At 31.5% G+C, this 13,130-nt stretch overlaps 4 protein-coding genes and 1 non-coding gene across 5 annotated transcripts, besides 4 other annotated features; 1 reads left to right on the top strand and 4 right to left on the bottom strand.

The window, feature by feature from the left end:
* Positions 1-754: 754 nt before the first annotated feature.
* Positions 755-1,848: a mobile genetic element.
* A 1,603-nt stretch (positions 1,849-3,451) lies between these two features.
* Positions 3,452-4,539, bottom strand: TVAGG3_0205720 (TBC domain-containing protein kinase-like protein family; the record flags this gene model as incomplete). The annotated part of the gene is made up of 1 exon (XM_001321956.1): positions 3,517-4,539. The coding sequence occupies one exon, from the start codon at positions 4,537-4,539 to the stop codon at positions 3,517-3,519; it is 1,023 nt and encodes a 340-aa protein (XP_001321991.1).
* A 596-nt stretch (positions 4,540-5,135) lies between these two features.
* TVAGG3_0205710 (uncharacterized protein) lies at positions 5,136-8,432 on the bottom strand (the record flags this gene model as incomplete). Its single annotated transcript, XM_001321955.2, has 1 exon — positions 5,184-8,408. One exon carries the CDS (start codon positions 8,406-8,408, stop codon positions 5,184-5,186), a length of 3,225 nt encoding a protein of 1,074 aa, XP_001321990.1.
* Positions 8,433-9,057: 625 nt separating this feature from the next.
* On the bottom strand, positions 9,058-9,129 carry TVAGG3_0205700. Its single transcript has one exon. It is a non-coding gene; the product is annotated as a tRNA-Trp (tRNA).
* An 88-nt stretch (positions 9,130-9,217) lies between these two features.
* On the top strand, positions 9,218-9,922 carry TVAGG3_0205690 (uncharacterized protein; the record flags this gene model as incomplete). Its single annotated transcript, XM_001321954.1, has 1 exon — positions 9,218-9,793. One exon carries the CDS (start codon positions 9,218-9,220, stop codon positions 9,791-9,793), a length of 576 nt encoding a protein of 191 aa, XP_001321989.1.
* A 116-nt stretch (positions 9,923-10,038) lies between these two features.
* On the bottom strand, positions 10,039-11,861 carry TVAGG3_0205680 (SAM (S-adenosyl methionine) transporter family; the record flags this gene model as incomplete). Its single annotated transcript, XM_001321953.1, has 1 exon — positions 10,135-11,481. One exon carries the CDS (start codon positions 11,479-11,481, stop codon positions 10,135-10,137), a length of 1,347 nt encoding a protein of 448 aa, XP_001321988.1.
* Positions 11,862-11,867: 6 nt separating this feature from the next.
* Positions 11,868-11,897: a terminal%2Cinverted (terminal inverted repeat of MuDR-3_TvMULE3 transposon ID:TVAGG3_0205670).
* Positions 11,868-12,844: a mobile genetic element.
* Positions 12,815-12,844: a terminal%2Cinverted (terminal inverted repeat of MuDR-3_TvMULE3 transposon ID:TVAGG3_0205670).
* Positions 12,845-13,130: the final 286 nt, after the last annotated feature.

Genomic DNA, 13,130 nt, shown 5'->3' with positions numbered 1-13,130 from the left:
GCAGAACTTTGCACGCAATCAGACAAAAGATTGCGACAGAGTAACTGGGAAGACAGCAACTTGAAGCGATAAGCTGCTTGGGTGCTGTCTCCCAGATGCATCTGTCGGGCAAAGTCTCAAAGGAGCAGAACTTTGCACGCAATCAGACAAAAGATTGCGACAGAGTAACTGGGAAGACAGCAACTTGAAGCGAAGTTTTGTTTTCGAGTCTTTGGTTAAGAAATCTTAACAAAAAAACAAAGAAAAAAATCAGATAAAGTTGTCAATAACTTCATCAGTTAATGCTCACCTATGGGAGGTGTTTTGCGGGAGCTGGGGGTATCTTGGTGAGTACTCAGGAGGCCAAGAAGGGCACCCCAACCGACATTATCCTGATGAATTCAGTTGCCAACCATTCTGAAAACCGCCGAAACCATCGTGTGTAGAGAAATTGTTTAAATTTATTTTTTTCAGATTTAAATAAAAATAAGAAATGTTTACTATTATGGATTTTGAAATTTTTTAAATTAAGAGTAGGAGATGAGACAAATTTAAATTTTTAAGAAATATTTGGAAGGGCGTAAGATACGCCAACTTAAAAATATTATCAAATATGAGAAAATCGCTCAACAAAAAAACAATTCTTTCAAAAAGTTTGACATTGATCTTTCTAATACATATTTTTGGAAGGGCGTAAGATACGCCAACTTAAAAATATTATCAAATGAGAGAAAATCACTCAACAAAAAAACAATTCTTTCAAAAAGTATTTAAGGGTCCACTGTAAGGCCAAATAAGACCTATCGTCATCCCAAAAATATTGCTCAAGATGGTGTTTTACTAAGGCCCAAAACTTAAAAAAACACAAAAAAATTAACTTTACTCTTTTGAGATCCTTATCAGATGTGCAACAATTTGATGCAGTATTGCAATTCGAATCCGATTTTTTAATGTAGATGTACTCTAACATTCTTGAAAAAATGCAAAATGATATTAATTAAGCTTTTCATTTCTGTATCATACACGAAACAAAATCATTCATTATACTAAAATTTATCAAAGTTTGAATAATGAAAAAAATAATATCTAAATTTTTACATTGAGTCGTCTATTGATATGGTCAATATTAAATCGTTTAAAAATGGGCATTATCCAGAATAATACCCACTAAAATACACATTTTTTTTAAAATTTTATCAATTTGTTTTGGTATATCTTTATGATAATGAATAAAATGCTTATCTTTCATAAGTCAATACATAATTTATGCTGAAACACAAAAAATAACACGAAAATTTTTGGCCAACATTTCAAAACTAAGGATAATGCTTTGAATATATAAACAATAATACTTTGTCTAGAGAATTAAATTTGTGCTATCCAATTGTCAATTCTTTGAATTTTTTATAAAATGCACGATATTCCGGCATTAGCCTCAATAAATATAAACTACATGCATCGCAATATTAGGATGTAATGGTATTAAAGCGAATTTCCTAATTTCTTCTCAATTAAATTCCTAGAAAAACTTAGGAATTAATGATTGGAAATAGGTCAAAAAAATTCCTAATATAAAATTTATACTTAAATTAAAATCAAAATTCGAAAATATCTATTTTTCAAAACACGCATCCAGAAGCGAAAAAATTTGAAAAAATCATTTTCTTATAATACTCGCTGATTTTGCAATTTTTATGTAATTTGAAGTGATAGAATATATTATCATCTTACTAAAACATATACTTCATTGTTACATTCACAAAATATTAATCAGAACACTAGGAAAAGTGGATTTTCAAAAAAGACGATAACGATTAATTGCAAATCGCCTCTCAATTTTGAGAGACTTTCAATTTTTACAGTGGACCCTTAAAATTGATCTTTCTAATACATATCCTATGGAAAGAGTTTACATTCTCAAAATAAAAACCAGTTCAAAATCTTATTATTCTTTGAATAAAAATAATTTAATTTCAAATCCATTCCAAATCCTTAAATCTGTATTAAAATCATTTTGCCAACAACCAATACAATACAAATTACATTTCCATATATCTTCTTGTCCATTTTAATTTTTTATCTCATTTTATTTAATTTTATTTAAAGCATATAGACATCGATATCCTTTACACATAGTTATATAAAAGTCAAATACATAATAAATTCTTAATTCTAGAGATATCTCAAAATCTCATTTTTTTTAATTTAAAATACCTTTCATTTTTCACAGTACGATCACAACAAACAAGCCATTTACTAATTAACACATATAAGAAAAATATCAAATTACAAAACAACTTTCAATATCATTCGCATCAAATTCTATTTTTTCATAATTATCAACTACATGTTATTATATAATATATGTCGGCGCATATTCCACTCTATACAAGTGTCAGACACACTCACACAAAGCTGTGAGATTCATACCTCTATCAGTAGGACTTCTCAAATCAAGAACACATATGTTTCACTATCGCACATCTGTGTAGGATCTAATTAACCCTTTGGACTGGTACTTCAAAATTTGATAATTTGATAATTTCATGTGATATCATCATTTGCCTTTAAAACAACTGTGCGTTAAACTAGACACGTTTCTCTATCATAATGCAAAATATCAAAGTTTGGGAGACTCCCAAAGTGTCTGAAACTGATCATAAGGGTGAAAAACCGTTTTCCAGAAGTTGGGAACGTAGGGGTATTTTATTTGCAAATCTAGCACGAATTCTTGACAAAACAACATAATTTAGCCTAGATTTTGCGTTATTGAGATTTAGAGATTATTCCAAGAATTTCAGAGATCATCTCACGTCATTTCATCATCAAGTGCTTTTCTTTTAATAAAATTCTTTGTTTAAAATCATCTTTCCATAAGCAATCATGTTACTTATACAATAAATCGACCTTGCATGAGTGAAAGATCTCAAGAACTCACAATTCATATTCACATTGTTCATTCAAATATCACTTCAGTAATCTAAGTGCGTTCTCAATAGCATACAGGAATTAAAATTAGTATGAAATTTGAAATGTGGAAACATGAACCAATAGTTAAATTCCGCTTCTTTTTATCAGAACAAAGCTGTTTGGAAGGATTGCCTCCGAATCGCTTTTAGATTTCCAAAATTTAGCTTTAAGTGCACTTTTCCTTTGTATTTTCTTATTTCAGTATATATGCATAATAGAGGAAGTCTTTTTTATTCATATGTAATATATTTGTGCTAATAGATCTCTTTTATTGAACCGAGATTTGATAAAAGAATCAAAAGAATTTTTTAATATCCATACGAATATAATGCATCAAAAAATCATCAACTCTTAATTAAAACACATCAATGCATAAACAAATTTAGTAGAACAGATAGTAAATATACTTATACTTGAGTGAACGAGCTGATCTATACTGGTTTCAAAGTAAAAGACAACAAATGAATTCCATATAAAATCCTTAAAAAATTTAAATGATTACTACAAAAAAACTCCATACAGAATCTATAAAGTTTATATCAAATAACAAAAACAACAAAAGCGAAGTTATACCATGCAACTCTCGCAATAATTCAAGTACAAAAATCTGATTTTCTCAATAAAACTAATTCCGCCTCTTGTTTGCATCAACAACGAATCAGCGAAGTCTATAAGATGTGGTAAGTCCCAATTTCTATTTCTCTGTATCGCCTGGGCCATTTCGTCGGCCATTTTTGGAATTGGAACTTGTTGAATATGAGCAACGCATAAATAGCGTAGGAAATCGGTAATATCTTCAAGTCTACCAAGAATTTGATCCCAGAGGTACATTAATTCGTGAATATTGTGCTCATCTGCGAATAATGTTAATTCCCACTTCAGAGCGTAGTGCATTGAGCTGTGACCAACGCTGTTAAGCATAGCATATGCTTCTGGTACGTGCTTTTCTACAAGAGCATCAAGAATCTTGAAATGAGCTTCAATTTTTGAAAAATTTTCGATATCTTGAGAAATTGGATTGTAAGCGATGAAAGCGCGACTTAAATAGAAAGCCATTGCTTCGGCAAAATCAGCATTCAATCCTCCTTTCGCAATAAAAAATAATCCGATTAAAAGAGAAATCCATGCGTATCTATCATGACCTTGTACATAAGAGAGATTAGGAGTATCAAGGGTTATCACTGAAAGTATTCTTTCGACCATAATATTTGTATTTTCGAGAAAAGTTTGCGGAATATGAAGAAGTTTTGCTAAATTTAAAAACCAAGTATGAGTTCTTTCAATATCAACTCTGATTGTATAAGCAATGTCGTTTTCTAGTTTTACAAGAGGAGTATCGATTGATTCTTTAAAAAAATGCTGACAAAGTACTTTATAAGCGGAATATTTTGATTGTAATTTAGATACCCATTCAGATCTTGCTGCTGGTATAATTGAAAATCTAATGAGCCATGCAAGGAATCTGATTTCGACCGGTTTACGGAAATCTCGCCTGAGAAGGAACTCCTGGACATCATCAAAATCATATATATCTCCAGATTGTGATATCAGGGCTGACCTCAGTAAATCAATTCTAATCTCATTTTGCATCAAAATAATTAACTATAGAATAAAAAGACATATATATTTCTATTTCAAACTAGCTCAGTTTGTCCAGTATACTACATCTTAAACTCAACTCAATTACTTATCAATTGATTAAGTTTTTAGTACAGCACGTGGAATCATTAAATATAATATATTCATCATGCATATTGTAAATTTGCTTCTTTTATTTTCTTATTAGCCTTTTTAAAATATCAAGATTTTTTATCTTATTTTTCAAAGAAACATAAAGACCTCATCCTTATGAGAAATTTCATAATGATGATTTTGCACAAGATTCATCGTCTCTCTTATGATGTGTGCAAGAATCAATGCAAATAATTTCAGCAATCTTTATTTATAATGAAATGTTATGATATATTATGGAAAACTTCGAGAATACTAATTTGTTGGTTTTCTTGAAGTTGTTTCAAACGAATACGATATTTTTCACATGAATAATATGCTCCGCATTGCATTCACATCAAAGTCAACATCAATAACGACCAAGAGAAAACAAATATTCTAAGTTCTATAACCAATTACAGAGTGAAACATTTGACTATCTTTAAAGATCTCATAAAAACGCATGAATGATAAAATGTTGATCGATAATATATTAAGTTTATTAAATACAATTAAAAGATGAATTATTTCTTCTTTTCATTGAGGAGAGGTTCTAAGTTGTCCCGATCTCTCTTCTCTCTTTCCATCTGTGCAAGATCTCTATTCAATTTCTTCGTGTATCTTCCAATTCCGATTGTTGAAATAGTGTGGAAAATAGCAGCCATGATAACAATATAAGAACCTTTCAACAAAGTAGTAATGACATCGAAACATGTCAAGTGTTCCTTGATGAGTTCTTCGTTTGCGAAATACTCCTTAGTGATGACATCAACAACAACACATTTGTCACCAACCATGAACTTAGCGAGCTGAGAAATTTCCATAACAGCTGCAACAATAGAGATAACGAAAACATCTAAACATGCCCACGAATACATGTATTCGCAGATTCTCTCTACGAAGTGCAAGATCTTCAGTTTCAATGGAACAAACCACAAAATCGCGAGGAAGATCATATGAATTAATGGCATCAAATTAGTAACTAAAATATAAATTGCTTGTGTGAATCTGATACCGAAAGAGTTCTTATGTTCTGCAGCTTCAGGGAGTTGCAAAGCCAAATCAATAACAGAGTATTCTCTGTATTGATCTGCTTTGACGAGTTCAAGTGCCCAACCAGCCAATCCGACGAACTCGAATGAGAAAGTCTTCATGTATGAACCAAATAAGAATGTGATGATTCCGAAAATCAAAATGCATGAAAGCAAATTCTTAAGGAGGAATCCATCTGCGTACAAATACATAATAACTAATTGATTCTTCTTGAATCTGAACTTCTTCTTTGAAACAGGAGGTTGAGCGTTATTTTCTTCATTCAATGGAGCATTTACATCGTTTTGTTGTTTGGTATTCTTCTTCTTTGGTTTCTTTGTGGTGTTGTCTTCTTCGACATTTTCTAAATTAGCTTGTTTCCTCTTTAGTTTCTTCTTCTTTGGCTTTTCTCCTCCTTCTTCATCCAAATCATTCAATCCTTGCTTTTTATTCTTCTTATTTTCTTTCTTCTTCTTTTTCTCAGCTGAATTTGAAGATGATGAATAAGAATATGAGTAATCGGAGTATTCATCCTTGTTGTTCTTCTTGTTTTCTTCATCAATCAAAACTTGGATTTGATGATCCAATAATTCTTGTTTGTCAACATATCTTTCTGCAGATAAAATGATTTGTGAGCATCCCAAAGATAAAATTGTACCAACAACTAATGTAACGAAGCTCCATGCAGGATAAACAAACAAGTTAATCTGTAAAACATCGGCTTCGTCAACAGGAGGAAGGTTGATTTTCATTCTGAAAGCAATAAGCATCAAAATCATAACGTATGAATCAACCATAGACCATTTACCAAGGATATCGAGGATTTCAACTGCTTTCTCTCTTTGATGAGGTTTGATCTTTGATGCAGGAAGACACCAAACAACAAACATGAAAACAATCTTTGTATATGGCCATGCACATGACATAATAGCAATAAGAACAGCTAAAACAATAGCTCCGGATGACCACATATCCATGATAGAGTTAATCAAAACGAAATCGAACATTGAAGGAAGTTCAACGTGTTTTCCTGTTCCAAGGAAAATCTTTGCGAAAACACTTGCACCAATACCTGTGTTTGATGAAATAAACAATGCAAAAACTAAAAGTAAAACAATAGGAATAAGAAGTCTGAACCAAACAGGAAGTTTCGGTGTCATTAATAATGATGCCTGTTCGTCCTTTCTGAAGAATTTCTTGCAGAATGGAAGACGTGGACCAAGAATAATAGCAAAGAATGAAAATCCTACACCGAAACCACCTAAAACAATCACTGCAATAAGTGTTGATCCTGTTGCAACTTCGTGGTATTCAGGATCTGGATTATCTTTGCATGTTGCGTTGCCTATTGCTCCTGTAATCAAATTGTTGACCATAGGAATAACTTTGTCATGTATCATTCCTGTGATAAATGCACCAGTGAATCGACCAAAGTGAATGGCAATGAAATTCAGGACACGATTAATTGCTTCATTAAATGTAGATGTCATTTGTCCGGACAACAGTTGGATGGTAGCGTTCGTGAGGGTGGTCGTGAGGTTGATGTTAGTCATGGCTGTGGAATCTTTGTCAAACAATGCACCAATGCAGTCAATATCAAGACATTGTGCATTTGTATAATCTGTTCCACGACCTTGTGGCAAACCGAGCTGTGCAATGAAGCCAAGTTTGTTGTCATCGATGGTTACGCCAGCTGATATTTTCTGGCCAAGGAGATAATCTTCTGACATATTATCTTTCACTAATAATGAGAGAGCAATACCAACTTCAAAGTGAGAAAGATTGATATTTGTGGACAAGTCATAGTGGTCAACAACATGGAGAAGCTGAACATCTTTGAAAGTGTTCAAACCGTCAATATAAAAATCATCAAGCATCAAAGTGATATTTGTATCAATATCTGGCATGGGGATCTCAAATATAGTACTAAAATTGAAGAAATCCTTCATTGATTCTGTGATGTTCAGTAAGTTTTGTAATGTGAACTTGCCAGTGTTTCCTGTAACACGTCCCAAGAGTTTATTCAAGTCGAATGGACCATTGTTTTCGACCAATGTACCTGTGACGAAGCTGAGAGCTTTAAAGATGACATTTTGATCCAACAATATCTTACCTGAGCCAATGGGGATATCAAACGGGACGGAACCGTTAAGGTTTTTCCTTGTAAGCTCATTAAATGGCTTGATCATCTCTGTAATGTTCTCTCCGAGTTTCTGGATTTGTGGATATATCATGGGAGCTAGGTTATTTCTGATCCCTTTGATCAATGGAGCAAGGATTGCAAGTCCAGCTTGCGAGGAACTTATCTGGAGATCATCAATGATTAAGTTACAAGTAGGATAAGGGAAAATTTCAATATGTTGAATGAAACCATCGGAGTCTTTATCAAATCTCATTCCAAGAGATAGGGTACATCCTGTTGCAATCATTGTAAAAGATCCAGGTGCCCTAGCATCGTAATAAGTGCCGTCGATAATAAAATCAGCATAAACTTTCGCTTCGAACAAGTTATCAATTAGGGTTGTATCATCATAATAAGTAAACTGTAAATCGTTTAATGAAATAGAATGGATTCTCAAATCTCTCATGCCCATGCCTAATCCAATTGAAATATCTCCCTCACCAAGTGGAATAACTAACGATTGAATGAAGCATTTTATATCGCATACCTCGTTAAAGTCAACGGAGCTGGATAAAGCTAATAAGAAACAAAACATTCAGAAAAAAATGAAGTAACCTTTTGAAAATAAAAAGATTCGTCGATCTTATGAAAATATATTTAATAATGTTCAAATAAACACTATTAAGATAGGTTTTACGTTATCTTTACTATGATGCGATTTCACGTCATATGTTTATATTTTTGAATAAAAATAATTGATAGTATATTTTAACATTCATTTGGAAAGCATATCAATAATAAGAATTAAATTGGTCGTAAAATAAATTGACTGAAATTTGATTCAATCATATGTATTCAAAATGAATATTAAGATTGTTAAGTTAGTCAATTATTTGTATATTAGATACCAATACATATAATTTATTTTATAAAAACCTACATATAAAAATTGAAAGGTATTGACTTTTATGATGTGCTTTTGCATCATAGATCTTTTACGACAGGACCATTCTGACTGAGCAAAATGGTTCGTTTTGATGACCTGCATTTAATAGATAGCTCTTTGCATATTACTATAATGAATAATGATTTTGGCTTCCACATTCAAAAAATAAAAAATGCCATTCCCAGATTTTAATACAGTGAATTTTTATTAAACACGGTATACATAAACAAAAAGCGTCACAAAAGATTGATTTATTTCAATCATAGAGATTTTATCTAAAAAATAATGAAAAAAGTAATGAGGCCGAAGGGAGTCGAACCCCCAACCTTGAGATCTGGAGTCTCACGCAATGCCATTATGCTACAGCCCCTTACGTTTTAATGAATTATTTTCATATTTATAATATAGTTCCATATAATAAATTATCAAGTAAACTCTGTGTCTAAATTTAATTAATAATGACTGACTGCATTTTCTGGCAGCAAACGCTTAAACCTGGCGAAAAAATTGCTTTAGAAAATGAAATTGGTGAAAGCTGCATTGAAGTCCAATCTGCATCTATTTTTGATCTTAATGATCAAGATCCAAATTCTGCTTGCCGTGTTTTTGCGTATATTCATTGTCCAACTGAAGTTCCAGATAGCGATACTGAACAGAACGATCAAAAACAAGATAAGGCTCCAATCCAAGAAGAAAAAATAAATAAAATTCTTTTTGCTTCAATTCTCCCATCCCAAAGAGAAACTTGTGACATATCATACATCATTTGTCCATTTGATTTTTTGGAATTAGAAAATACCAGTAAAGCCACAATCACAATCAAAGGCGTTTACCAAATGGTTGATTTAGATTCAGATGAAGAAGAAGATGCAAATGAAGAAGAAGAGCAACATGCTGAAGAAGAAGAAGAAGAACAAAAACCATCCAAAAAAGGAAAATCTAAGAAAGATGCTGAAGACGAGGATGAAGAAATAGATACAAACGAAATTGTTTCTAAAGTTATGAACCATATGAAGAAGCATCAAAAGAAATAAGAATATCAAATCAATATATCTTTTGTTTTTTTTTATCTAGTTTTAAAGTTTTGCAATCATATTCAGAAATACAACTTTTAATATTTCATTCGAATTATCCTTGTAATATTGAGGACATTATGAAAATTTAATATACAAATCATCTGAGATACATCCAGTAGAGTTATTTTACTTAAAGAATTTTGAGATTCAAAAAAATATATTGATCTTCTGAAGTTAAAAAGCCTAATTAGTTATAATATATCAATTAATGTTTATTGTAAGTCCAATTCATTTGTAAATGAAACATAAAGTTTGATATACAAATGAATTGAGAGGAAATAATTTTCCACTACATTTATTTACTCTTCTTTTTCCTTTATCTGGGACTTATTCAATCCTAAAAATTGAAGTGACATAATCTTCTGAATTATGTGAACAATATTCAAGAATCTTCTGTACACGAACCTCTGGTAGTAAGGGAGAGTGACGCAAACGATGTAAAGAAGTGTAATTAACAAGAAATAAATCTGTCTGTTTGTATATCTCATTACGAATGTAACGAAGAATCCTGTGAGAGATGTAAATGTTCTTACGGATGAAAGAGCTCTGACACGAATATTAACAGGGATGTTTTCTTTTCTTAATGTGACCATAACAGGCGTAATGAGACCATCGAGGAGTCCCAATAAGACTGTTGTAAGGAACTGAAGGGCATCGTTATCATAGAAGACCCATCCGAAGAAGAATACAATGGCATACGATGCAATGAACACTTTATGAAGAGTATAATCGGAAAACCACATTTCTAAGAATGTGGAAAGGATAGTTCCGAGTGTTCCCATGGCATTAAATGTTGACATAATTACAGAAAACGGAAGATCTTGTCTAATGTAGTTTGTTGCAAGCATTGACTTGAAGAATCCCATGGAAAATACATAAACGGTATCATAAAGGACGGTTGTCATGGCTTCTATTGGAACTTCTAATTTTTCTTCTTTAACCTTTTCTTCTTTCTTTTCTTCCTTCTTTGGAGATGTCAAGAATGACATAATAAACAGAAGTGGAACAATAATGGCCGCATAGTAGACATTCAAAATGGTATATGTTAAATAAATGCCATGGGCAATGACAAACTTGCTGATGTAAGAGGTGGTTATGATATCAATCGTAAACTGGAATGTCATTCTGTAGTTAAGAAGGATGCCTCTATCAGCTTGAGAGATTTCATACGTCTGTGCAAGATCAACAAGCCAGTTATCCAATGTAATTTTGGTTAACATGTATGAGAATCCCCAAACTAAGCGACTGATATATGCATGAATAGGATCAGCGAAAGCCACTAAGAGTATAGCTGAAATGAACTTGCAAACACAGCAAAATGCGAAAGTGAAACGTGTTCCAAGCATTCTAAGCGTAGATGTGCACAGTAATGACCCTACGATTGAAGATACTTGATAGCATATGTAAATGGTTGAAATCGTCTTCTGTCCATAGCCTTTCAGTTTTACAAATGGTGTCAGATAGACGGAAAACGTAAGATCTGGGAATATTAAAGCAAAGTAAACAGTGTAATAGACAATTTGAATTCTTCGCATGTTCTTGCATTGAGCTGGAGCAGATCCCCATGTCTTGGTGATCATTGATGCAGCAATAAAGATCGCGCTTGCATAAAAGACGCCTTTAATTACGCCGGGCGATATTTCCATCCGCAATAACAAAATTGAGAAGAAAAAAAATCGATGAAAATTGATGCCCTCAAAAATTCAATTACCATAAATTTTGAATACTGTAAATTTTTTAGGTGGTTAATAAATTTTTATAGTAGCACCTGAATATAACCAATCATCGTATTTAAGATGTAACCTTTTCATCGGATTGTTATTTTTCTCCAATCTCATCCTTATTAAATTATTAGATGATTATAGTTCCTATCTAGAAAGGGCATCTACAAAAGTATTTTCATTTTACTTTTCGGAAATCCAATTGAAGTGATACTCCGCGTGAATAATCTCTAGTAAATGTACTTTTCATTCATCTCTTTCGACTCATTTCTTCTATAACACATACATTTTGTCTATTCCATTTCAATTTCGAGTAGGGGTAATTTTAGCTAAAAGTGACACGCTTGTAAGAAGTGACACACCCGTGAAGGGTGTGATTACCGATCGGTAATTTCGACAGTTTAGAATTTAAAATTTTTTATGGAACTGTTGCGAGTTTCATAAAGAATTTAAGGAATATAAGCAAAGTTGAATCAAAATCTTAGACCTAAGCCGCTCGATTCGCTCGCGGCTTTCTTTATTATTTTAAATTTGCATATTTCCATCAAAAAGTTCATAAGGTAAAAAATTTCGTTATATTATTGCAAAATAAAATCTTCATTATCAAAATAATATTAAATGAATATAATATAATTTATAAACAACTATTATTTAATAAAGTTAATTCCAAGGTTCATCTAATTTTTTTGATTTTAAATTTTATGAATTTTAATCATGTATATATCTAATGAAGATTAATATATGTAGAAGATAAGTACTTAATATTACGTAAATTTTAATGAAATTTATACAACATTATATAAATTATGAATAAAAACTTGATATAAAATAACATTTATTTTTACTAAGAAAAAAAAAGGTTTTTGATAATAAATTTTATTTTCGAAAAAGTAGCAATAATCGTAAAAGGGTATTGATAGGCTTGCTAAAGTAACTAATTTAGCTCAAATACTTTTGTATTTTGAAGTAAATTAGTATAAATTGTTTTTACTTTTATTCGAAAAAGTAACAATAAGGAAAAGGGTATTGATAGCTTGCTAAAGTAACTAATTTTAGCTGTCAAATACTTTTGTATTTTGAAGTAAATTAGTATAAATTTATAATTTTAACTCCCTTTGAAAACCTCAATTTTCCATACAGAGGGAACGGGAATAGCATCCAATATTCCCTGAGAATGGTTGCGCATTCTCAGTTCCCTCTATATTTCGAACGAAGCTCTCATCGGTCTTTTTTTTAATATTAAACGTTTTTTTTTTCCTGTCACTTTTCGCTAAAATTTGGGTTTGCCAACGAAGAATTCTGCCAGATCCCAAATTCAAAAATACTTATTGATTTCTATCCATTTTCCTATTAATATGGATAAGGAAAATATCACTAAATGACAAGTTTTTGTGTTTTTTATTGGATTTTTAATAAATTTGACAAGCATTATTTGATTTAAATACGTTCCTCTCTCATGAAGTATTCGAACTTATAAGAGGAATGATCATTGTTTTATAAGTAATTCTTAATATCAAAAAATTCTTATTAAATAATGGCATAATCAAGAGTCTGCTTGGCATCCAACACTTTTT

Source organism: Trichomonas vaginalis, chromosome IV (genome assembly GCF_026262505.1).
Source record: "Trichomonas vaginalis G3 chromosome IV, whole genome shotgun sequence".
NCBI classification, from domain to species: domain Eukaryota; phylum Parabasalia; order Trichomonadida; family Trichomonadidae; genus Trichomonas; species Trichomonas vaginalis.
The sequence above is the reverse complement of the archived record's forward strand: the minus strand, read 5'-3'. Positions and strand labels throughout refer to the sequence as shown.